This window comes from Ceratotherium simum, chromosome 37 (genome assembly GCF_057802395.1).
Source record: "Ceratotherium simum simum isolate JZ-2026a chromosome 37, ASM5780239v1, whole genome shotgun sequence".
In the NCBI taxonomy this organism is placed as follows: domain Eukaryota; kingdom Metazoa; phylum Chordata; class Mammalia; order Perissodactyla; family Rhinocerotidae; genus Ceratotherium; species Ceratotherium simum.
Window position 1 is genome coordinate 25,903,426 of NC_141936.1, and position 27,291 is coordinate 25,930,716.

Below are 27,291 nucleotides of genomic sequence, written 5' to 3' on the forward strand. Positions count from 1 at the left end.
CAGTAGATTTGGACTAGAATCTACTTAATGAGAATGAACCCCAAACCAAGTCGTCCTCGAGTCCAAGGAAAAGGTGAAAAGACTCATCAAGTCTAAAATCAAAGGATGCAGCTCTACAAATGCGGAGTTTTCAGCTGACGCAGTGTTGGTCAGTTTGGAATGGTGGGAATACTGGGAGAGCCGGCGAGGCTGAGAAAAGGGATCAGGACTTCCAATCTGCAGAGGCTCACAGTTACTGAACCGGCTTTTAAACTACTTTCTGAGCGTAGAGAATGGGAGGGTGCGGGTAGAGAGTTGGGGGGAGGCTTTTAGCCGGAAGCAACGTTGTCTTTTCTTCTATTTCTAGGGAAAATCCAGTCTGTGGATGAGCACCGTGGGGCAATACGAAAAAATGGTGACTTTCTTGTTTAAAAAAGATCTTTTCTGCAAGCATCCCTCGGGTGGTCCGCGCGCTCCGCGGGCCAGCTGTCCCGGGCCTCTGTTTCAGTCTGTGGCCTCGGGTGAGCCCTTTAAATCCGGCTTCTCCGCCCCCACCCCCCCTGCTCCGGCTCCCTGACAGGTGTTTTCCCAACTCCTGAGGCCGAGGATTTTGGGGAGTGGCTGAGCCAATAAGATTTCCCTTTGGGGGGGCGGGCGAAAGGGCGTGGCTAGTTGGGTCAGAGCGGGGGCGGGGTTTGCGCGGCCGAGCCGAGCCAGGCTGGCTGCGTGAGGGTGGTTTTGTCCGCCCCCTCCACCTTTTTTTTCTGCCGGAGCCTTATTAATTTCTCTGTGGGGCTGCAGCTGGAGACCGCGGAGCGTTGGAAATGACGCTCGGAGCTTTAATTACCGCAGCCGCCGGACAAGTGTGAGGCAAGCTGACAGGAAAAAGAAGGACAGGATCGGGGGAGAAGCAGGACGCTTTCCCCCTCCCCTTCCCTCCCAATTTGGACTGGAGGTGCAGGGACACTGCAAAGGGAGCCGAACATAGCGCGGCTGGGGGGAGAGGCCGGAAACCTACCGCCTCTTTGCAATCAACTTTTTTTGGAAACCTTTTTCCCCCTTCCTTTTTATTGTGGACCAGCCAGTGAGAGAGAGAGAAAGTGAGGAGGGAGCGAGACAGCGAAGGCTCACACGGGGAATAGCTGCACAGTCCGGCCCGGGCGCCCCGCGCACACACTCGGGCACCCTCCCACGCGCGCGCACACTCTCCCCTCCTCGGGTCCCCGGCCCCGGACCCGCGGACCGGGCGTCCCCGCTCGGAGCCGGTCCCCCGCGCGCCGCGCGCCTGTCCCCCTCGCGCCCCCACGCGCGCCTGGCTGCGGGCTCTCCTCCGCGTGCCCGAAAGGGGATATGCCATTTGGACATGTAATTGTCAGCACGGGATCTGAGACGTCCAAAAAATGAAGCTGGCTACAGGACTGTGGGTCTGGGGGAGCCTTCTCGTGGCGGCGGGGACCGTCCAGCCCAGCGCTTCTCAGTCAGGTGGGTCGCGGTTCCCTGTCGCGCTCCCGGGGTGGAACCTGCTGCCGCCGGCTTGGCCGCGTTGGTAGCGCCCGCGCCCCCTTCGCCCAGCCTGAGACCCGCTCGCTCCCGGGCGCGGAGGGACCACTCCACCGGGGCCTCATCCTGGGGCTTTCGTTCGCCCCTCTTTCTGTCCCCAAACTTACCCTCTGTCTGTGCGTGTGTTTTATGGATCGTGAAAAATCCCTCTGCGCCCCTCTCCCTTTTTCTCTCTCCCGAACCCCCTTCTTTCTGGCGCGTTTTCTATGAGCCTAAGCGGAATCTCTCTGGGCGCGCTTGTGCGGGACGTGGGAGACCCGAATCCCGAGTCAGGGGAGACGGTCCGCTCCCCGTCTGCGCCCCCGGAGGGAGAAGCCTCGGAGAGGCGCGCACTGCCAGGGCCGCGACGGACGGGGTCCCGGGGCGCTGCCAGCTGGGCTGCTTAGGAGCGCGAGGGCTGTGGGGAGAGGAGCTCCGAGAGCCGGGCTTTGCACCTGTGTGTGCTGCCGGCGGCCACCGCGCCCCCAGTCGCCCGAGCCTTGCGGGGTCAGACCCGACTTGAGCCCAGCCTGGGCAGCTGGAGCGCGGCGGGCGGGCCGGCGGGCGCGCCTCGGCCGGGGGCCCGGAACTCTGGGCCTCCTCGGCCGGCGTCCCGCAGCCCTCGCCCCATTGACTGGAGGGGAGCTGGCTTGGCCGCCTGACTCCTTAAAAAAAAAAAAAAAAAAGGCTTGACATACTTGAGCCGGGAGCCCGGCCTTCCCGTCGGTTGCTGTGTTTGGCACCAGGAAGAGTTCTTCCTGTAGTTCAACTTGCTATTGGCCGGAGTCCCTCCAACTTCTCTGTTTACTGCCCGGCGTGGCTGCCGAGCCGACCCGTCGCGCGGATTGATTGAACCCCAGGCGGGCGTGGCTGCGCCGGGTGCGCGGCCACTGTTTGCTGGAGAGCCTGCGCGCCGGTGACCCGGACAGGCAGACGGCCAGTTGACCCCGGGGAGGCAGCGCAGTGGGGCCGGCGCTCCGCGCCGCGCAGGGCTAGTGACAGCGCCTGCAGTGCGAGGGAGCTCCAAGTTTCTGACACTTGAGTTTCCTGGGGATGAACATGGGACAGGAAAGGACGGAGGAGAAGCGGTGTCTCACGCGGCCAGGGGGGCCTTTTGGAGAGCCGGAGAGATTTCCGGAGCCATCCAGGGCTGGTCGCGGGAGCGTGGGAGGCAGCTAGGGGAGATAAAGCTCCCGGGAGTGTAGATAGGAGAGCTTCAGGCCCCCGGAGGGTGTCCTGCTGACCTCACCAAGAAAACAGCGCGCTGTAGTTGGCCGCTCCGCCCCCGCCGCCGCCGCCCCCTCCTTGCCTAGTAAATAACAAGTTACAATCACCGAGTCTTTCAGAATGACCTTCGAATGGCACAATGCGCGCTGTTTGTTCTGGCCGTTTGCACCCTCCCAATTACCCCGAAATTCTTCATGCATACCGGGTCCCGCGGTCCGGCCACCTCCGGACTGACACCAACACGGACTCGAGATTCCAAGCGGCCTCTTAGCTACATCCCTTTTTATCCCCCTCCCTACCCCAGGTCCCTTCATATTTGCCCTCAATGGGTTGATTATGCACATTGACCCATTCAAAAGCAGCGGCGACTGACAGGCAGGCTTAGCCGAGAGGAATTTCTACGAGGCGACCTACTGGGGGCTGTCTGGTTCAGCCTCAGCCGCTGGGGGACCCGGCTCCGAGTCCGCAGCAATTTGGGCTTAACTGTGCGGCTCGAGGTTGAGCTATGCCGAAAAGCCCTTTTCAGAATTTCTGCGAGGGGTGTAATCCAAATTAGTTCTGCAGCTGTCCCCTTCCTCGTCTCAGGCGACACCGGCTCGCGCCCTCGCTCGTCTCTTCTCGCTTACCCCCGCGAATTGTCAGACCCACAATTGAGCCCATTTAGAGCGCGAGGATTAGCGTGCTATTGTTGTCCCGTGTGTGGCTGTGCACTTGAAATTCTGGGGGCACAAAGGCGAGCCTCCCTGGTTCCAAACACAAAGTGATCTAGATGAAAGGGCCGCACAACGAAGAGCTCTCGCGCGCATCCCTGGTGTAACTGCAGCTCGCAGGCTAAGGAGATCCGCTGCAAACTGTAAATGCCCCCGGGGACTTCTTTTTTCATCCTACCCACTCCTACCCCGCCCCAACCCCGGCACCTGGCGGGGGAAGTTCCGCGGGTTTTAATGTTGTGCTTTTATAAAACCAAGTGACTGGTGTATGAGTGAGGCTCTGTGTGTGTGTGTGGCTGTGTTTGTGTGTCTGTATGTTCCCAAGTAAATACATATTGCGTGTCTCCCCTCTCGCGGTTAGCAGTCAGTAGCAGTTTGCAGGAGTTTGTTTTGGTCCAAATGAGAAATTAAGTGCGGATAAGTAAACTAAGCTGCCAGAGGGCGACAAGATGTTGAGTGAATTGCTTTTAGATGAAACAAATTAAGGAAACGAGGGAAGACAATCTGCTTCTCACATTATTAGACACGCTTGGAGTTCAGGGGAAAGTGGCATATTTTTGAAATGCTAATTTCTTAAGCAGAAGGAATGCACCTTATTTACTGCTCTATGTGAACAGAATAAAAATATAGGGGGGATTCGGTTGTCTAGATCTAAGATATTTCTTAAAATAATTGTAAAGGAAGAGGACCTGTTTTGATTTTTTCTTCTTTTGTTTGAAAAAAAATCAGCTTTAGAGAAGATGATCTTTTAGTAATTCTGAAGCAGTTTGTCTCATTTCTAGTGATTCATTTTATCTAGAACTATTATAGCCAAAGGCCCTTTATAATGACAATTATAAAGACTTTACCACCAAAAGGACTAGTTCCAAAATTTCTGTCTTCCTGGAGTGATTGAAAAATAATCAATCTCACCTTTGTATTAGAATGAAATACATAGTAGTATTGAGGTGATACTCTTACAAACCTTAACAGATATGTGATGATCAAGTTCAGCTTCCATTTCTTATTTGCAGATAACTTAGTTCTGCTTTTCATCCTATAAAGGAACATACATTTTTTCCTATATATTTAAAATATGCCTCCAAACTTAGGGTTTTTTACATTTGAGAAGGAAAAGGTTAATAAAACTTAGTAAGTGATGAAAACTATATTAAATGTATTTTCAAAAAACCATCAATCCTCTTTCCTACACGTGTTTGCTGTAAGCACACCCATGGGTACTTTCCTTTTTTTTCTGAATTTTGAAGTTCTTATATATGTAAAAGGGCCTTTTTAGAAGATATTTTTTTCTTCAGAATGCTTCTAAATAAATTTATACCTATTACTATAACTATAAAACACTTGAAAATACTATAATATGGACTGTTACGATAAAATTGAATGACTCTGGTTGTGTCATGATCCCTTGTTGTCTGATTTTTTTTCTTAAACCAAACTGCTTTTATTTATTTTAATCACGCAGGCATAGAAAGTCAAAATTTTTGAAAATCAAGGCACTTAACTGCTTTATATATATTTTCATTTAGTCACTGGAAATCTGTCTTAATTAAGAAATTACATTAGAATATTTACCCGGGCATGCACTTCATGGAGGATTTACGTATTTTTTACTCTAACCTGAACGCAGTAAGTTTGCATTGGCTGATTTTTAGAGTTTGCATTTATTTGAGAAAATCATATTTCCTCCTTAAAGTGGATTCAAACATTTAGTATTCATGAGCTTTCTTCCCTTTGGTTCTTAAATAGAAGTACTATTTATCATCTGTCTTCTGCATTCACCCTTTCTATTGCTATAGATTCTTTCTTTACATCTTATTGTTTATTCAATTTACACATGTGAATATATATTTTCTCCTCCATCACTAAGGGTATTCTCTTTGTGTGTGTCTTTACCAGGAAGCTGCCACTCAGCCACTGCAGGAGTCCTCTGAGCCAGTTTTCATTCTTTCTTTTTGATAAATCTGATATGGCTGGTTGGCCAGGCAATCGCCAGCCATTCCATTGCTCAGATTTATTCCTGAAAGAAAATAAAAAGGCACCGATCCAAGATCCCTAGCCCATCTCAAAAGCCCTCCAAGGCCAAATCTTTCTACAGAGAAGTCCCTTTTTCCCTTTCTCTCTTCCTCTTTTCCCCTCTTGACCAAGAAGGAAGGTAGACTACTGCCATTTAAAAAATGCTGGGGATGCAAGGAAGTGTGCTCTTTCTAAATATTCTCTGCAGCCTTGTGATTAGAGCCACCTTGAGATTAATGACTATGTAAGATGCACATTTTAGACAATAAATCAAATTAAGGTGCCTTAAACACTGCAGTGCTTTAATGTGTCATCTTTATATTATTTCAAGCCAGTTATTAAGAAAATTTAACATATATTAAAAATAGCAACAAGTTTTTCTTTTATTTTACAGTGTTCTGCTGCTGTTGCATATCTATGTGTAATTGTAAGTGCCTAGAACATAAATGAAGCAAATGATCAAGAAAGATGTTCTGTTACCTGCAAACTTGTTGGCACTTGCTGTTTGATTTCACCCTTTTAAGAGATACTCATTTATAGAGATGTTAATATTTACATGGAAATTAGCTTATACATATTCAAGACTACGGCTCTTCTACAGAAATTAATTGTCAAGCATGTTCCACTGTTAGCTTTTATAATGATCTACTGAGTATGTGTGCAGGGTAGAATTTAATCATATTATAAACTTTTCTCCTGGTTATATCATTTTAGAAATATTCTACTATGTTACATTTGACCATATGGAACCAGATTGCATCTTTTATCTAATCTTCATTTTCCGAATTATTATAAATATTGGGCAGTTGAGTAAAATCTTACTTTTCATGCTTTCTAATGCAGCTGTTGACTGAAGTTTGCAGTTCATAATGATAAATAATCCCTTAATTTTACCTTTTTTAAAAAAATAAAAAGATCTTAGATCAATGTTTCCTGAAACTGTAGCTTTTCTACTTAATTTGAAGGAGACTTTGCCTATTTTGTGGTTAAGTGTGAAACAGGACACAGCCAGGTGGTTTCAATCAGGATTTCTGCCTTGCAGGGACAGTTCTTCTAGTTTCTTTTTAATATCTTGAGCAACTCACTTCACATCTTTGTGACTTGGCTTGTGTGCCTGAGGGGGAAATGCATGTAAGGTATCCTCTATTTCTCCACTGTATAGCAGTTTTCTGAAAAATGGCTTTAAAATCTTCTGTGATGTTGAAATACATTCGCGTAACAAGTTAATTGATATGTTTGAAACATGTATACATATGTAAATAAACATAATGTGAACTTTCTAGCAGACCATTGCTGTCAGAAGAGCACCTGTCTAAATGATGCAAAAGGTTATTTACTCTAAAGAGTTTGTATTTGAAGGCCATTTCCCCAAAATGTTAGTTTTTGGAATTGTTCCGTGGTCTCTTTAAATTTCACTGTATGTGGCGTTTTTGCTTTTTCTGAGTTGTTGATAATTCTAACATGTTTATTGACCTATTTTCCAATGCTTTAATCAAAGCTTTAAAGCCACTTTCTTGTTTTCATATTTGACACTAAAACTGGTGCTTTCTATTTGTACTCATTTTTTTTAAGAAAAAAGAGAACTGTCTCATTTTTATGACATAGAGGTGAAATATACTGTAAGGATATTTTTGGACCTAATTCTAAAGTGCTTTTTTGAACATGTAGTAATTGTTTTATAGTTATTTTCATTTTGAATACGTGATTGCTCTGCAGGCACAGTTGTGCAAAGTTGCTTTGCACAACTCCAGGGGGCAGCAGCCACAAAGAATGTCATGGGAGTGGTGCTCGCCTGAGCTGTGGGTAGTGCAGCAGCAGCCCTGCTGTGTGTGATGCTACAGAATAGAGCCCCAGAATAAAAGTTAGGAGAATTGGATTCGGGTCATACAGTCATTTTCTGTGTGGGTTAGACTTCTACTCTGTTAGACTGGGTTAGACTTCTGCTCTGTGTCTCAATATCCTCATCTCTGTTAGTGTAGCTAAAAGTGATACCTAAACAGTTAACATCTTGAATTTTTTTTAATGAATCCGACAAAAAAAGGATGTTTAGAAAAAGAAATCCATTGGTTTTCAATTATTTTTGTAAGTGGATCTCTTGTTTCAAGTGAATTCATGTGTGTAACCCTGGTATCTAAAACAGGGAGAAGGGAGAGGAGAGCTGTGTGAGAAGCCGGCTGTGTGCCCCCAACTTCAGCGCGTCCCCACTTTCCTTCCACTCTCCTCTCCACTCTTCTGCGCTGACTTCACAGAAATGCAGCACTCCTTAGGAACCACTGGTCTAGTCCTGTCTTCTCATTTTTCAAGTGAGGAGATTGGGAGCACAGGGAAGGTAGGTCCTGTAAGTTAATTGCCTCCTGACACCAGTATCATTTTCTTTAACATGCACAGAAAGTACTTGAAAAGGTGCAGACACTTAAAAAAAAAAAAAAAAGAGAAATACAACGTTGTGTAGTTTTGAAAGAGAATTGTAAAGTAGAAGTGAAAACAAATGGATTGGATCCATGGTCCTAATTATTAGATGGTGAAGTTCTTTTCAAGGGGAAGACTGTGGGGTCATCGTCATCTTTAATTTATATGTAGGAAGTAATCATTGATTGCATTTATAACTGACAGCACATCAAGGTTAAAGAAATAAAGCAACTTTGTTAAGACCTAGTTCTGTAAGAGGATCTGTTTACCTGGTAGGGCCTATTCTGGACATAGAATTTCAGCCCTAAAAGTCACATGAGAGTTGCTCCCAGGACTATCTGTATATAACAGCACCTTCAAGACTTTCTTTTATGTGGGACTTTATGAAGATGATCAATAAGTAGAGAATGGTTATTTTCCTATTCTGTATTAAGTAATACACATACTTAAATAAAATGGATTATAAAGGATAAACAGTGGATTCCTCATCACCAATTAGTTGGTGAGGACTCTTCACTGGCAAATCCATGGGAATACTTCAGATTTGTCCATGCCTATTCTTGGACCTAAGGGTCCTTATCTTTTCTACTGTCTATGTTGGACTGTCTTCTTTCTTCAGGCCCCTAGTGAGGTCACAGTTGTATTCTTTGTACGAGTGCAAAAGCTAAGCTTTATGTACTAAGACGTTATAAATTTATTTCTATGGCACATTTGCTTCCCCCTAGTCGGCTTCTGCAAGACGCTGCCTCTGGGCCTTGTGACTTTGCCATGTTGTCGATTTAGCCTTAACACTCTGGTTGTCGCTGACTCTCCTCAAGCACCAGAGCTTTTTCAGACAAGATCAGCATTCTCATGGGTGCTAATGACAGAAGGGAGGTTTGAAACTTGTTTTGGCAGGAAGAGTCACTTCCTGTTAGGAATTTGAGATGAAAATGAACCCCCTGTAAACATTAACATGGACACCATGAAACTTCCTTTGCGACATCATTAAACCTCTCTCTGGAGAGGCAGCTCAGGATACTGTTAATCACATTATTTCCAATATTGTAGGAGTTACCGAAGCATGCTAAACACCAAAAGAATATGCAAGACTCTGTGAATCCAGCCAGTAAAGCAATAGGAAGCAAGTCTGTATGAATGGTTGTATGTATTTCATTTGGAACATAGTCTAAAGATGTTTAAAGAGAAGAAAATGAATGGTGCGATAAACACTCATTTATTTTCCAAAAGGATCAGACTTGTAAATAATCAGTTTCTCTTTCTACATCTTTACTACTCTTCTGATCTTTACTTAGGTGTGGCCCCATAGACATCTGGTGTAGGTGGACATCCAGGTTTTAAGCCTTTAGGACACAAGTGGGGATTGTAAACCTGCTTTCAAAAGATGCATCTGCTGGTCTTCTGTGGTCTGCTGAGGATATCTCATGGTTGGTTAGAAATGAAAAAACTGGCAGCAGATTCTCCAGGTGCTGTGACTATGTCTACTGTGGTTATAGCTTGAGTAATAAGCTGTGCGATCCTCTGTTTCAGGAAAGGTCCCGTCACTATCAGGGGGACGCCTAATTGAGGTCATGGATGGCAGCGACTCTTTTGCTTTAGGCAAACTCTTCTTTCACTAAAATCCTTGTCATTATTTCCTATTCTTCCCTGTGGGTTTAGAGAATATGAGTTTCTTTCTATAGGGACCTGTGAAAACCAAATAAAAATAAAACAGAATAATATTTCTTTTCGACACACACTTTTATTTTTAGGAGTTCTTTTTGTCTGATCATTTTGTCTAGAACTAGAGCAGTTAAACAAGTTTTTGGTTTGTTTTTTTTTTAAGGAAATTTGATTGCATGGCTTATTAAAGTCTATTTCCTAAGATTTTTATTGACCTCATCTAGTGCTTAAAAACCTCAGAGCAGGGCTATTGCAAGATCCTCTTTATGATCCCCTTGTTCACTGTCCTCTTACCTCCAAGACTTCCTTCTTGTCACTGCCAGATGACCATTTCTAATATAATACTTTTATTATCCTAGTTTCCATTCAGAAGCCTTCAATGGATTCCTGTTATAAAGGTCAAAGTCCACTAAAATAGTCTGCAGTTTCCTTTTTAATCCAGCCTTAAGAGTTTCTTAAGATGTATTCTGTCTAAGAACCAGGCTGACCTAGTCAGTATTCCATGACTGTGCTCACTGTTGTGTTTGCTTTTGCTGGACCCTTTCCCTACAGTTCGTGGCTCATTTGGTGCGTCTGCCTGTCCACACGGTTGAGTCTTTTCAGTTCTGGGTTAAATCACACCTTTTCATTGCATTTTCCTTCACTGACTACCCTAGCCGCTAATTCTTATCTATACGCACATACCTGGCATTTCATCTTAAACCATACTGTATTTTAACTTTTTAAGAGCAAGAGGTTTGTCCCCTGTAGAGACTGATGTGGTGCCACATGCATCTTTAAAAATATTTTTTAAATGAAAGAATAACATACATTTGCTAAAACAATTTTAAGCTCATTCATGGATGGTTATTATCTGTAATTAAACTATATAGTACACAAAGTAATCTGTTCTTGAAATGTAATTATAGAATTCTTAATAATAGATATTAGGCATGTTTACCCTGGAAATTTTTTTAGTTGCTTTCTCAAGCTTCCTAGGGTATTTCTTTCAATGGAGTGTTTCCAAGAGTATATCTTTTGTCCCTATTCACATTTTTAGAGTCTGCTCATAATATGGTACAAAGTATTGCTGTTGGTTTTATTTTTGGTGAGTTAAATATATATGAATACCATTTTTAAGTATGTATTTTGTAGTCCACTATTTTTCTGTGGCCATTATATTGCAATTTCTTACTTATCTCCTATTTAAAAATTTTAATGAGTTTAAGCAGTAAGCATGTAGTGGCCCATCAGTGTACTTCAAGACCATGCTAGGAACTGAGGATGACTCTAAGAAGCTCGAGATACTAACTTTCCCTTTTTTTAAAAAAAGGATAGATAAAGCCAATAAAACACAATACAAAAAAATATGTTATTAAGTGATTTTCCACACTCTTGGGAGGAATGTTTGCCTCTAGAGAAATGCTTATAAGTAGTTCATGAAAAAAGAGTTCCAGACAGAATGTGGCATTTTCTATTCCTAGATATATGTGATAATACAACTTTGTTATAACTAAGATTTCTCAGGATCTTAAAATAGACAACTAGACTTATGCCTACAATTTTAAAAGGATCCTGTAACGGCAGCACTTGCAGCATAACTGCACTGAGAGGTGGCTGGGATTCTCTTAGCTGCTCTCTTACATGATTCACTCTGCATTCTGAAGATTGGTGAAATGAGTCTGGTCTTTATAGAGTCAGATTCTACCAGTGAAAATGCTCTTCGAGACATTTCTTCTCAGGTTACCAGATTCTAAGAAACTGTCAACCATCCTAGGTCACTGCTGTGCCCTAATTGTACCTTAATTTATAACGGCCTGAAAGAGTTAATCTAACTTTCAAACTTACCTAGCAGTCTGCAGAGCAATCTATTAATGAGAGAATTGGGCTCAGAAACATTAGAGCCTCTGTCTGAAATTAGAACTTTCCTGACTGTTTTTCTTCCAAGAATCCCTGAAAAGAAAGTTTGAGTCAGGGATGGTAGTTCCTACTTTGTAGGTAAGGAAACAGAGAGAGAAAGAAGCAGGATGTAAGGGGGAAGCCTGACTGCTGCATCGGTCTGGTACAGTTACATGTCTGCCCTGTCCTGAGAGCCGCCTCCACCTCCTGCTTCTCAGCCTCTTGCATGCCTTCTCCCAGCGACAGAAGCTAGTGGTGCCTCTCAGAGGCCTGGCTCCTCCACTCTCCTGCCCTATGTGCCAGAAAGGGATCCTCAGCACACCAAATCCTTATGCCTCGGGTCAACAGCCCTTTTCACTCTCCCTGTAGCCACATGAAGAAACTTGTCCAGTAAGTCTGTCATTTAAAGAGTCTTCCTTTGGGTTACTCTGTATATCTCCTCCTCCATTGTAGTCTCCAGAGTTCTCTCTTTGTATTGTGTATGTTAAGGAAACCATCCTTGCCTTGTCTTCTTGAGAAAACTTCAAAGCAGGGGCGTATCCAGGGTTTGGGGACCTGCATTTATACAATTTGGGGAACCTCTTTAAAAGCAATGCAGAAATAGAAATATAAATGAAGTGGTACAGAGCCTTGGGAGGTACCAACGCCAGAGAAGGGTTTAATTGTTAAGAAGCCTTTAAAAAAATTATGATAAATCTGCCTACGTTTGAAAATTATAAATTTAGGAAGTAATATTATCCCTCTTTTACTGTGAATTTTAGGTGTCATTATATAATTTTTTATTGTTTTTCTTTTTCTACTGCATGTAGTTAGTGTCGACTACTAATGCAGAAGAATGCATTGCTTCAAGAAAAAAAATTCTCATATGAAGAAAAATTACACTGTAAAACCCTTTAGTATATCTTTGGATGATATAATGTACTATGTAGAGATAATTTTCAGGATATTTTCTCTCTAAATACGAACGTGCCTAATCCAGGTATATATCTATTTTCTTGACGTCATATTTTTTAAATGGCTCATGTAATACTCTTATGCAATTCTGTAGTTTATAATGATTGGGTGTGATTTAAGGAATCTTGCCAGTTTTGGTATACATAAACACTATGTTACTAAGACCCTGCCCCCTTAAAATATAGCTCGTCGAATTTTTAATCATTTGTTATTTACCATGGATAAAAAGCTATCTTTATCTTTTACCCTCTAAGTTAAATGTGACCATTTTAACTACAATAGACATTTTTACAAGCTGTGAATGAAACAGTGCATCTAAATTAAAATCAGGACTCAGCTCAGATATTTGGTAATATTTTAACTAATATATTAATACATTTAAGTAACAATGAAAGAATTAGTATTTCAAGTCACACTCTTACTATGTAAAAATATCAGCTAAACAGTTAATAATATTTCCCAGTTGTTTTAACTTCAAATTTAGCTGCTCCACTGTCCCTGGTGATATATCGAAACCTCAAAAAGTGTACTGGAAATTAATGGAAACTGAAGCGATTGGTATTCAGATATAATTCTTTAGTGGCCTTTCTCTCTTCTTTCTTTTCTTTTTCTAAGTAGAGGATGAAATTTGAAAATATAAAAAGCTAAAGCTTTGAGATAAATTGAAATAGACAAAACATTTTAGGCAACTGTTGGCGAAAGGGACGTTTATTGTTTTTTCTGTACTTACTATATTGCTTGTGGCCAGAATTAGCACACCATGAGCCAGAGAAAGAGATAAGACAAACAGAATGGCACGCAGCTAATTTTGTTTAGCAAATTTAGATCTGATACATGCTATTTCACTCCTACAAACTGACTCTGTCAGTCTTTGAAAGGTACAGATGAAGTTTGTCTCCCACAGGCTAACAGCTTTCACTCAATATTTATAGGCTATATAAAAATAAATTTCTGTAAGTACCGTATTTCTCACTGGCAGAATGAGCACTGTGAAGGTAGATTTATTAATGAGGAAAAAGGAGAAACAAAATCATTTCAGTTGTTCCAGGTCTGCAGAAAATAAATATATCAAAACATCCAAAATCTCTTTGTTTCAAGGACGTGTATAGTGGGCTTTTGATGTTCAAGGATTTTTGACTACTTGTGAGTGAATCAGAAGTCCCATTATTTTATGGTAACTTTGTGATTTGAATCTGGGGTGTGTTTAGAAGACTATTCTGGAACTAGTCATTCATCTGCTGTATAAACCAACAGGATGGAATCCACTGTAATTATCAGGAAGTGGCTATAAAACAGAACAACAAACAAAAAACCCAAACCTTGGTCTTTGTAAAAAAGTTCCATCATCCAAAAGGATAAATTTTAGTGAAATTTCTAAATGAGGCTAACTTGTGTGAAAAATGTCACATAATATCTAACACTTGATGGAGATGTGATTCTAGAAAAGCCAGTAATTTGTACAATAATATCCATATTTGGGGATATCTTAAGAAACATTCCTAAAAGTCTTTTCTGGCTTTGTGAATTGCAAGGTATCTAAAGAATTATAATATTATTTATATATCTGCTAGAGCTTTGTCATGGCTCAAGATGACATTCTCCATAATCAAACTCACTATAGAGAATAATTCTCATATTCATGAATTGTTCATCTCATCATATTTCCAGTGGTTATTTCAAGGTTAATTTTTTCAGACAGCTTCTCTCTTGATTAAAGTCTGTAGTAATTGTATATGTGCTGATATAGCACATGAAGGTTTTAAACTACAGACATCTTTGATTTCTTACCAAGTCAAGATCAAATGCTTTTCATTGCTTCCTATTCATCTTACCAAGTCAAGATCAAATGCTTTTCATTGCTTCCTATTCAAATATACAAAAAAATAACTTTAATGTTTATTTTTTATTTCTACTAAGAATGTGGAGTGTTTTGTTTAGCATTTTCAAAATCCTACAAACCCTGGTGTCCTTTAAGAGTATGAGCAACACAGTATATATCACTACCAGGACTATTATTCAAGTGCTATCTTCCTTACAATTTTACTGATTGTTAAAATATTGAAATACATTCTCCCTGATTGGCTTTCCCAGATCCCTCCCTGGCATCCCTTTGTCACACTTTTCCAGATCAGACAACGAAAGAATTAATACTTGACACAATAATAGACTTTCACATCTCTGCTCTGGCATGTGCTGTGATCCATTCTGATATGCCTTTGCCATAGTCACTAAATACTCTGAATGTTACTCTTACACATAATAAAAATTTTGCCGTAATTATTTAAAAATAATAGGAATGTGAATAGTATCATACTAACTTTGCTGCAGTGAAGTATTAGCCAGCTTGAAGAAGGCATGTTTCTAAGTTAAGTATATCACAGCATAGGGGCCTTTTTATTTGACTTGAAGTTTGAAAAGAAATGGCTTAAAAACGGTAGACAGCATGTCACGGGTCCACAATTGAATAAGTCTAGGAGAAAATTACATGAGTGAGGCAGGCCAAAGGACTCAAATAAAGCAGGTGCTATGAATCTTCCTGAGAGTGGGTGAGGATGCTAATGTGTCTATAAATTGGGCTGCTGGAGAATCACAGCAATTTGAATTTGTGATTGCCATAATCTATGTAATAATGATCATATTACACGCTAATATTATTAATCAGAATGAACAGTTATCTGGCAAGATGTCAGCTGTCCCACGTGTGTACATTAAGACACTTAAGACATGGGACTATCCCTTGAGAGTACCACACATACTCTTTTCATTTGTGGTGGGTAAGGAGAAGAAAACATCCAATTTAAAACTTATTTTTTACACATTAAAATGTAATTTTGTGAAAGAAATTGCGAATAGCAGCTTAATTATGATACTCTTGGTAACAGATTTGGACACGTGATTTATTTTTTTTGCAAAGGAAACTATATTATAACAGAATAATGGAGTACTATTTCATTTGAAGAATGATTAAAGAAAGAAGTAGATGCCAAGCATGGAAAAGAGGAGGCTTGGGAAGGGGACGTAATAATTATCTTCAAAAGTTGGAGGGCTGTTACATATAAGAGGGATTAGCACTGTTCTGTGTAGCCTTGGAGAACAGAAACATTAACAGCTGTTTGAAATTGTAAGGCGTCAGATTTCGGTTGAACGCCATCAAGGGGTTTCTCACAGTTCGAGCTTCCCAAAGTTGGCATGGTCTGTCCTGGGAGGTGGCGAGTTCCTCCATGTGTGGGGTGGTAAGCTCTGATCTAACATCTTCTGTGATGAAAAGGAATGAAGGAGGCAGCTGAGCAACAAGTGGCCAGTGATGTTGGGGGTAGGGATTGGGTTCTGTGACTTCTGAGGACCCTTCCCACCCTCAGGGTTTGTCACAAGAATACCAGGCCCAAGTATCTTTTCCTGGTCTCTGGAAAAGAGAGGCAATGAAGTCCGTGTCTCTGTGGCTAGGATTCGCATCCAAATACTTTTCAACATCCTACCTGCTCTTCATAGATTGGTGGATTTGTGAAGGCTCTTTAAAGATTGTTTTTCTTAAATATAAAATATTTTGCTCTTATCTTTTTCTCGACAGTCTTTATATTAGACATTCACACCTCTAACCCAATGTACTATCACAAATGAATCATTCTCAATTTTAAAAACTCCACAGTACAGAATAAAAATATACAAGCTTAAAAATATGTATATTTCAGTGTGCCCCTGGCTTTATGTCAGCATGTATTTATAAGACTGGGTCTAACTAAAGTGGTGGGAGAAATATATGAGGGTGGGGACACAGGCAGAGCAGGAAGTTAGAAAACTGGGCCTCCAGTTATGAGGGGAGGGTGTTGGGAAATACCAGCGAAAGAGAAGTGCTTTCCTAAAGGGACTGACAATCACAAGGAGATACAAAGATGAAGCCACCTGTGCATGCCTCAGTTACAAATAAAGTAGACCTTTATTAGTCAGCTTTGGAAATACTGACCTTCAAGGCCTTTGACATTTCAATCTCTTTTACTGCCTCTTTTGGATCTACACTGTAAGACACACACTAAGTAAAATGTTTTGCTTTTTTTTTTTTTTTTGGTGGCCATTCTTTTAGATCCTCCTGGTATGAAAACTGAATTCCTGTCATATGCTATCTTCTGCCTTGAGTCTTTCTGATTTACCACCTCTCCTCACTGTCTCTGTATCCATTTTCCTGGCCCTCTCTGCCGAGCACTGTGACTGTGCTGGTGCTTTTACTCATCACCTCCGGTGTTGCCTAAAACCTGCATGGTAGGTGGGATTACCTGCATTCTACAGGCAAGGAAACTGAGACTCAGAATTACATAACTGGCCAAGATCACAGATCTGTTACTTCTTAACAGAGGCTATATTCTAACAATCCACTTGGCTCTTATTGGATATATTTGGACTTAAATTTGCGTTGTCTTTCTTTTAAGAGGCAGTGAGTGAAGATATCCCAATCAACAAAAAATAAGTCTTTCTCAAGCTTCTCTCCAGCCTTGGTTCTTTTCATTACCTTTTTGTCTTAGTTTCTGGATCCCTTCCCCCGTCTCACCTCTGTGTAGATTATTCTGAGCTCTTACCTCTCTCCAGAGCTCCAAGCCTTCCTGTTGCTGCTGCCAGCTGGCTGTCTCTAGTTGGATAGACCACAGTGTCTCCAGCTCAACGTTGTACTTTTCTCTTTTCACAATTTAGTGTGCTTTTCTTATCTTAATTGGTATACATTTCTATAAAACACAGATTAACTCCATTTCTAAAAAGCCTAGAAATCATAATATCTAATATTTATTAAATGTCTACTTGTCAGGAAGTGTGCCAAGTACTTCTCATACAATATCTCATCTAATCTTCACGACATGGACACTACTGTGTTCATTCTGTAGACAAGGAAACAGAAGCTTAGAGAGATTAAATGATTTGCCAAATGGCACAGACCTGTGCAGGTGGCAGATAATTTATGCCTAAGCTCCCAGCTATTAATTTCACATGGGCCAAATATCAGTATTTTACATATGAAAATAAGCTAAATCCTGTAAAAAGGATGTTGGACAATATAGATTAATTTATTAACAATTTTAGGCCATTAACAATTATTGTATTGATGTCCATAATATTTATTAATAACCATGTCTATTTGTGAATATGCCAAACTTGGAAACAGGATCAAGTATATTAACAAGATATGCTATTTTTCTGTTGTCACATTATAATGTCAGTACATTTATAATACTTAAATAGAGTAACCGGTTTAGTCACTTTTTAAAATTGCTAGTATGAAGGAAAATATTGCAAAGAGTTGAAGTAGAGGTTAAATAGAGGGGCTTGAGAATTAAATAGCCCAGGCTTGAATCTCCACCGTGTAAAGATGGGTTAATTACTTAATCTTTTTAAGCTTTGATTTTCTCCTCTAAAAATGAGATCTAATAGTAATATCAACCTCATAGTTGTGAGGATTAAATGAGATAGTACATGTAAAACCGTATTGATCACATAGTGAATGCTCAATAAATGTTAATTATATTATGTATACTATGGTATTATAATTAGTATATGTTCATAAGCTAAGGCACTTAACAGCAAAAAAAGAAGCATCAGACGTTTAAAGTTACAAATGCTAAATATAAGACGACTGTGGACTTTCCCTTTCACATAATTTGAATTTAAGTTCTGTGTCCTGTGTTTATAAGCAGGTGATGCAATATTGGTTTGCAGAATCACTGTGTATAGGGACAGGCGTGAGTACTGTAAGTGGACCTTTGGGGAAGAATTTGGCTCTCTCTGAGGGGCAGTTTTCTCAAATCATTTTTCCTTCATATTCTGTTTTTATAGTTTTGGTATTGAAAAAAAGAGCTTAGAGAGACAGTTTTGTTCCAAAGATTTATGTTTACCTGGCAAACTCAAATCCTCTGTCCTTTCATCCTTATTGTTTTTTAAAGCGCCTTCAAGAGAAAATGGTTTTTAATCAAATTCATGAGATAACTTTTATGTTACATTTTATAGGCATTTAAACTTTTCAAAATAGGGCACAACTAATATAATGTATGACTGAATGTAGTTTTGGAAAAATTTCTGCACGATAGAGAGAATCTTCAAGATCTATATACAAATACTGCACAGATTTTGCCACATAGAAGATAGTCTGTAAATTGTTGTGATTAATAAATATACTTTCTCTATGTCATGGTTTTTACACATTTATTCAGATGATTCAAGGATCAGGTAAAGGCTATTCATGTCATCATAAAGTTTTTAATTCACAGAACTATGCCAGTAGTGCTCGTTCCCTGGTTAACACTGGAACACCTCAAAACCGTATGTGCTTAAAAAATGTATTACTATTAGGAAGGTCAATTTTTGCTCTCCTAAGGTTGACTACTTGCTTTCTTGCAACAACCTCAGACTCCCTACAGCCAGTGAGTTAGATCAAGAAAACAGTTATTTTTCCTATTTACCAGTCTAGAAACTTTCAAGGCTGCTGTGAATTGCTCATTTTGGCAAAAAGGAAAAAAAAAAATATATATATATATGTGTATATATATATTATTTAGGCTATTGTCTTTAGACTGAGAGACAGGTAGGATTTTGGTTCACAAGCTGCATCACCTGTCATTATCTTATTTAGCTGACAACTGGTGCTTCAGAATAATTTGGGCAGTGGAGATGTCTGATTAAGTTTCTACCAGAGTTTCTGGTACAAACTATAAATTGTACCCTTGAAATGTAGCAGTTGAATTACTACAGATTTTAGAAGGGAGGATAGTAAACCCAAGAAAATAATTGTCACATGCCAATACCTTCTTAAATTTTAAATGTGCTTTTTTAGATGTAGGTGTTTACTTTGGGATCAAGGTATCACGTAGCTAAAATTATGCTTTTTACTTAATGCGAACCAATAAACTGGAATGTTAAACCATAATTAAGGTCACCACTGATTTTCCTCCATTGATTTTGTTATTATTTATCATTAATGTGACATTCTCTTTAATGTATGGTTGATCACAAATTTAGTGGACAAAAGTGTGGTCTGCACATTTGAATACAAAGACATTTTAAAATATATTTATCCAATTAAGATGTCATATTTTAAATGCAGATACCATGAGCAGATTAGACTCCATGAATGTGTTCCATAAATGACAATAGTTGTTACTGTGGTAACCCTTAACCAGGTATTTGGTGATATAATGTGGATTAGTCCTCTTCTACAATGAGGGTGGTAAGGTAATGGAAATGGGAGTAATTAACATTCAAGGTCTGAGTTTAAAGAAAGACGATATGCTGAGTTTATGAGAGAAGCAGGGATATTGAACAGGGTAGATTAGACTGTTAGAGATGAAATGACCAGTCTCTCCTTCCTTTATCTCGCTCCTCTTGGCTTTTGTTTTAGATGCTGTTGTCCTCCACCCCTGAGTGGTTCTAATTGCATCCATGAATCAGGAACCAACTCATTTTACTCTTACAAAGCAGTCTTCATCTTTCACTGCCAGTCAATATCCTACTTAAAAACCAGTCTAGAGAGTTCCCATTAGAAAGGGCAGTCAATTTTATCAGTTTTGTTACTCTTTTTGACTTTCTTATTTAAAACACATCATTATAATTTTAAAGTACTCTGGTATTTGTTAGGGATCCATGTATTTATGAATTAACATCCTGCCCCAACCCCTACCACAAATATCAAAGCAGTTTTCCTCTTTTCTGCTTGTGCAATTGGAGGAGTTTGCCATGATTCTAATTGTTTCACTCATTTCCTTCAGTCGTGATTTGATAGATAGTCTTAATCTGTGTGTAGCACTTTGGATTTTTAACTTTTATCTTGTTTTATTTTATTTTGAATCATTCTGTAGCCTTATTTCATTTTTGCAAATATGCTCAAGTGAGTTTTCTGTGGAAATATCTGCCTGGAATGAATACAGCTTAAAAGCAGAAAATTATTGATTTTTAAAATGAATTATTTTTCTCAGATTTTAGTGAGGCCAATTTCCAATAGCCATTTTATTTACTCTTTATCACTTCATGCAGTAGCTTTATTATCACCAAGGCCACCATTACCATCAATATATTCCTGAAAAAGAACCTCATCATTTGCTATTTTTCCAAAAAGAGAGTTGGGAAGTCATATGTATTCTTTGATCAGATTTTGATGTATCTATATTATATAAAACTTGTAACTCATAGTTTAAATCATATTACTTACATTTCTAATAATCATAAGATTTTAAATGATTCCAATTAAGTAGAATTTATTGTACTTTTTAAAAAAATTCAGGGATAAATGATCTATACTACGTTAATTGTTAAGAAGAAAGATAGCAAACATCTCTGGATTTATTTGCACTTTGAGAAATAAAGTTCAGAAAAACAGTTTAGGTTTTATAGGTTTTTCATTTTTCCTGACTAGAAATCTTGATTAGGAACACCAGTGCGTATGATTCTGGGAACACACGAGAATGGCAGCAGTGGTAGTCCCAGATAACTATTTTCAGAGGAGGTTATAAACAGCTGCCCCTTTGGAGTGTGATCCCTATTTGGAATAGTCCCAGGACTTGTGAAAGAAGTCTTCTCTAGGATTATTGCCTGACATGCAACTATTCATGTCCTAAGACCTTACGTTCACCTGCACTCCTCCCCATCACTGTTGCTCCAGCAGGAGTTAGATGCGGAGTTGGAGGCTGCTCTGGCAGGTACTGCCTCAGCACAGCAGGTATTCGTTTTTGCCCGCTCACCTTCCTATTCCTACGTTTCAACTATGAACAAGTTTGTTTAACAACTTGAGTCTCTAGTCTTGCAACTATTTAGAAATTATTAAGTATAAGTGGATTGCCAAAGTTGTCCTTCACAACGAGGATCAAAATTGTCCCTAGCAGGGGCTTATAGTGCCAAAAATAGTTGACTTTTACACAAATACTTTGATTCTTAGTGGTTTCTTACATGACTGCAATTCTGTTAGCACACTTTGTTATGCTCTGTAGTTTTTACAAGGATGCAAATGTTGACGTATATTTAATAGCCCTGATGCTATTAAATGTCCAGTTATTTCCCAAGATTTTTTGGTAGGTCTTGGGAAATTCTGAGTTGAAATAACATAATTTGTGACTGAGAAATAACATTCATTCTTGAATATAATTTCATTGAGGACATTATGGAAGAAGAACTAATTGGTGTCATACCTCTGGTTGAGATCAGAGACAATACTTAGAGTTATGTTTTCTAAGATTATTTTTCTGGGCGTGGACTCTGTCCCTTGAAAACTGCAAACTGAGATGTACTTATCTAGAAAATCAATTCCTTATCAATTAATTTATTAGTGCATTAGACTGATTTATGGTCAATGTAGGTCTATGATATTGTCACCAAAACCTATGCATTAAATATATATAATGTGTACATCTCATAGCTGAGAACGATGAAAACACAGAGATGTTCAGAATTAATGATGCACTTTGAAGAGTTGTTTTCTAAGTTTTGTCTCTATTGGAATAATGTATTTCTACAGCTTGAAAATCGACACAGGCACACACTGTAGGATTGTGTTATGTTTTCCTTCACACGGTGTGCAGCGTTTTAATTCTTATAATAACAGGTTTGCTCAGTTTGCCAGCAGGAGGCCCCTCAAAGCAAGATGATGCCTCTCGGTTGGCAGATTTCTGTATAAATAAATAACACTCTGCACGTTCCTTTCAAATACCCGAGTAAGTGAGATAATGCTATATAACTTTTTTTTTTCATTTAAAAAATAGCTGTACTATGTCAGTGACCTGTAATAAATAGCACTGCAAGGAGAAGTGACAGCCTCATTCACCTTGCATCCATGCAGAAATAACTGAGCTCTATTTCCATGGCTGGAGAGACAAGAAGAAAGAAGAAAGAACCGACCTTGGATTGTAGTCACTCTCACGCTGACAAGGAGTTTACACTGACTATTTTTACTACATTGAATTTACCACTCAACACACTGCAAATAACCCCTTGTACTCGAAGCACTCAGATAGTCATTGATAATAATGGTGTGGTGGATATATAGTAAACCGTCTGCTGCCATTCCCTGAATTCTATATATTTTTCTGTTAATTTTTCATCAATTGGCAAAATATTATACTGAAAAATTTTTCTTGATTGAACATAAATGTTGCAGTGGTTACAAATATAGCTTTTGGACAAAGACGGCAATGTATGTTTAAGCTTTTCTAATTCAAGACCCGACAATATCATGTCCTTCACATTGTCCTCTACTCTCCCTAAAAAATACCATTAATTGTCAGTGTTGAAATGTTTAATATAATAAAAGAAAAATAAACCATATGCTGGAGAACAAACTAAGACCTTTAAATTCTTTCTCACTGAAAATTTTAAAAGATTTGGTAATTTTGAATTTTCAACTGTGGTTCACAAACATTTAGGTATTCTAAGACTTCCAACAGATGATAGACAGAGAATATAGAAGAATTTGCAGTGTGGACCTGAAATTAAGGCCTATCCTCAGACTCACCTCACACTGAAATTTATGGAAGTCGTGCAAACGTAGTACAACAGATTCACTCCATTGCACTTATATACCTTCTGCCTAATCATTCATTTGTCCAGCACCTCACAGGCCTTGCACATCAGTGGGATCAGACAGCCTGATGTTCAAAGACAAAGACCACAGATATTTGGCCCTGGCTTCACTATTAGATTATTTTGATCTATATAGAAAGTCAGCACTATAGGATTTCATGTATTTGCCATCCGCAAAAGAACTTCAGTAACAACAACACTTCAGATGCTCAGAACCTCTGGGGGATTTTGTAAACAAACACATATAAATTCAGCACCCTTTCCTGAGGTTGGAGATTATTATTTTAAATACATTTTAATGTTTGCTTTGTTAATAATATGTATGAAGCTTGGAATTGTTTGCAGGAAGAATTCCTAAAAAGACTTTTTGCAACTATTTTATTTTACAAAACATAAATTTAAGACTCAGAGAAGTTATTTACCTAAGAATAGGCCTCCAATTAGTGGAAGAGACCGGAACTCATGTCTTCTGACATTTTTCTATTACCCTCTCTACTCTTCCAAACAAATGGATGAGAAATAGATCTCTAGAAAGTTCTTACACTGCATTCTCTTTTGTACATTTAAAATATAACTTTTCCATTACTATTAGAATAATATTCACATTCAGAAAAATTAAATAATGTATGCAAAAATGAGGAAAATATCACTTTTAATCTCACCACTTAGGAATAATCACTAATAACATTGTGCATGTTGATAAATAAATTTGATATGTATGTATGTGTTTTGTGTGTGTCTATAGTAATTTTTACAAAAATGGTATTGTATTTTCTGTTCTGTTTCAAATCAAGTTTTGTATTTATTTTATACCTTTAACATATTTTCATATCCGGAATTCTTATTTATACCAATATATTTAGTGGTACAAACTTTTTTATTATTTGGAAACAATTTATATACTCAATTCCCTTGTGTTGGTCTTTATGTTTTTTTTCTTTTTTTAAATTTTAATTGTTCTCTTTTGTTAAAAAGGTTTCAGAGAACATCCTTTAGTTAAATCTTTGCAAGTAATTGTGGTTATTTTTTCAGAATAAATTTCTGCAAGGTAAAAACCTAAGAAAAATATAAGCTTTTAATAATCATTGCTTCGTTGCCCTGAAAAAGGTTTTCACCAATATACTATCCTGCCAACCATTTAAACATTTATTTCTTTTAAAATATTTTAGGTGCTGGCCTGGTGTCATAGCAGTTAAGTGTGGCATGCTCCACTTCAGCGGCCTGGGGTTCACGGGTTTGGATCCCGGGCACAGACCTACACCACTCAGTGGCCATGCTGTGGCTGCGACCCACATACAAAATAGAGAAAGATTGGCAACAGATGTTTGCTCAGGGCCAATCTTCCTCACCAAAAAAATATATCTATATTTTAGATTTCTTTTTATTTAGTAGATTTCCTAAATATGTTATGAATATCAATGAATAGTTTGAATATCAATATACTAATTGACCTTTGTTGTTTTTCATCTCCATATAGAGATATGTAAAATATCTCTATAATAATGTTATTTCCTAGGAGTATTCTGAAGAATTATGGATATTGTGAGTTAACTGTAGTTTAATCTCTTCTTTTAAATTACATTAAATTTTAACCTCTGTTTTATATTATTATATATGATAGCATGAATTCATGAATTTCTATTAAAACATATTGGTTTATATTTCCTAAGTTTATAATAACTTTTTAAAAATTAATGCCCAGAAGGAAATATAAAATATTTTCTTCTTTTTTTCCTCTCAAATTATTTAACTTCAATGTTCACTTAATATGTGGATTATAAACCAGTTAGGTGAGAATTAAATATTTTTAAGAATCTTTAACTTGCTCTCACATAGTAGTGCTAATTTTAATGAGTTATTTAAGCAAAAATGGAATACCTAATATGTAGTAGATATTGAGTAGTGACAAATTGATATTGGAAATGTTTTTGTATCAGTATTTTTACCATAAAAGAAACCTCTGTGTTCAGTGTGGAGTCAAAATTCTGAGCCACATGTACACATACCCAAAAGCATTTCAGTTTTCATTTTCTTCACAGAGGCTCAAATTTTGATACTTCTGAAGTTGCTGTCATATTTTTTTACCATTTTATATTTTCCAGTATGTAAATCAGTGAATGTTTACTAATATATCTTGAAATTAAATATTATATACTCTTCAAAAAAATATTTCCACAGTTTTTGTCCTCTCTACTGAAAGTTGTTAATCTTCCAATATTAACGAAATATTTGCAGCCATGTGTATTTTGGTGACCAAACTTATGTTGTTACTTTTTCCCTGTTGTTTTGTTTTTATTTTCTTTTTGCATCGGATTACTTCTAAATGCAGTAATGAATTTATTTTGAACACGTTACTAGATTTGATGTAGTATATATAATATTTGGGGCATATAATATTTCATGGGTGTGTATGAAAAGTAATGCATTTGAATAATGATGAAAGATTATGTAAGCACAGGATAATATTAAACAATAAAGTGAAATTTTAATAAAGGTATATATCATTGCTTTTAAGCACCTTACTAACTTTCTTTGTAACAAATGTAATCGTTAACATTCTACTTTAAGAGGGAGGGGGTAGTGCCATTATACAGTGTTAAAAATTGGGCATCTTGTTTAACAACATATGTCATCAATAGCGCTTTTAGGAGGTTTTATCACAGTGAAGCAAAGTATGTTTCAACAATTTCAGTGCAACAGATCAACATAGTTGCTGTTGATAATGAACAAATATGAATTTCAATAAAGGGAGAAAAAAGTTATTTGGAATAAAATACTCTGTTGTCTTCTCATGTCTTAAAAGTGATTTTTTTGTTTGTTTTCCTATAAAGTTTAGTTGTTTTGGAGCTTTCTGAGACCATTTCCAATTAATAATGGATAACGAACAAGGTAACATATGGAGAAGGGTCTCTGTTCTACAGTATAACTAAAACATGGGCTTTAGGGTCAATAAACCTGAGTCCAAGTTCCAGTTGTGGGACTTACTAGCTATGTGATCTGGGAAAACTTAACTTCTCTGTGCTTTAATATCCTTAACTTTAAAATGGGAGAAAATACTTCTACGTCCCAGGGCTGTTTGGATAAATATATGGGGAAATGTGTATCAAGTACTTAGCATGACGTTTGGCTCATGGTAACTACTTGAGAAATGTTACCGCAGTTTTATATCAAAATCTTTTTTGCTCATAACTTTTTAATATCTTTTTAAAATTATTACATTAATTTATATGAGGAGCTTTGTCTTTAGTATTCCGTTTCAGAGTGCCGAATATACAAAACAAATTTATTTCATTTCATTTATTGAGTGTCTGCTTCTGTACCAGGAATTGCATCAGGAACATGTCAAAGAATCTAGCGAAGAAAGCAGATGCAAAGATGGCTACCTTCAGAATTTTATGATAAATGGTAAGCAAAAGGTGCTCTGGAATGAAAAATGACACCTTTAGCCCAACCTGGAAGTTGGAAAGATTTGAGGGGGGGAATGGTTTCTGAAATGAGTCACGAAGATGAACAAAAATTAGTCAAATGAAGACTGCTCAGGAGGATGTTCCAGACAGAGGAACTTGCAGCAATAGATTTAAAGAAGCTGGAAATTACCATGGAAAGTACAGTGGACAATTAGTTCAGTGTGATTGAAGCATAGCAATGTGAGGGATAGGCAAAAGGATGAGACTGAAAATTTAGAGAGATCACAAGGAACCTTTGACATCCAACTAGGGGCTTGTTTTGTTTGTTTTTTTCTTTCTTAAAATAGTTGATGGAGTTTATATGCTGATTTGATTTATAGAATTTATCATCTAATAAAGTATGTGTGTGTGTGTGTGTGTGTGTGTGTTGTAATCAGGGTACATAATCTCCTGTTCAAATATATTAGTATTTGTCAACCCCAATATTTCGACATAGTGCATTATGTAGAATGAAATATTAAAGTACCAAGTAAAAGATTTTTTAGACTTGAGAATTTTAGAGAGAGAATCAAATTTAGGCTATGCTCTTTGGAAAATTATTGGGCTTTGGTTGTAGGAAGGAGGGAAATGGGGAGGGCCTAGAGATGAAAGAAAACAGAATAAAATAATATTTATTAGATTCTACTATGTATCAAGGTCTGTGCTAGGTACTTTCACATAAATTATCTCTGTATTTCTGACAACACAGACCTGTTTAAAATATCTATATCGTATCTGTATTTGCATCTATATTTATTTTATATCTACATCTATATCTATCTCTCAAAAAGAAAGCTGATGCTCAGAGAGGTTAAGAAATTGCATAAAGTTAAAGACTTCATAAGATATGAAATTTCTCCTGAATCCAAAGACGAGGGGAAGAAACTATTAGTGGATATTTCACAGTGACTTCCTTTACTCATTCCTTACTGGCA

The 27,291-nt window shown here is 38.4% G+C and overlaps 1 protein-coding gene across 1 annotated transcript in view; it reads left to right on the plus strand.

Annotated features, from left to right (window-relative positions):
* The first annotated feature begins 721 nt into the window (after positions 1-721).
* Positions 722-27,291, plus strand: part of ERBB4 (erb-b2 receptor tyrosine kinase 4) — a 1,114,653-nt gene continuing 1,088,083 nt past the window's right edge. The window contains exon 1 of the mRNA XM_087424880.1: positions 722-1,461. Coding sequence (XP_087281006.1) covers positions 1,380-1,461 — 82 coding nt within the window. The 5' untranslated portion in view covers positions 722-1,379. The remainder of the gene's footprint in view (positions 1,462-27,291) is intronic.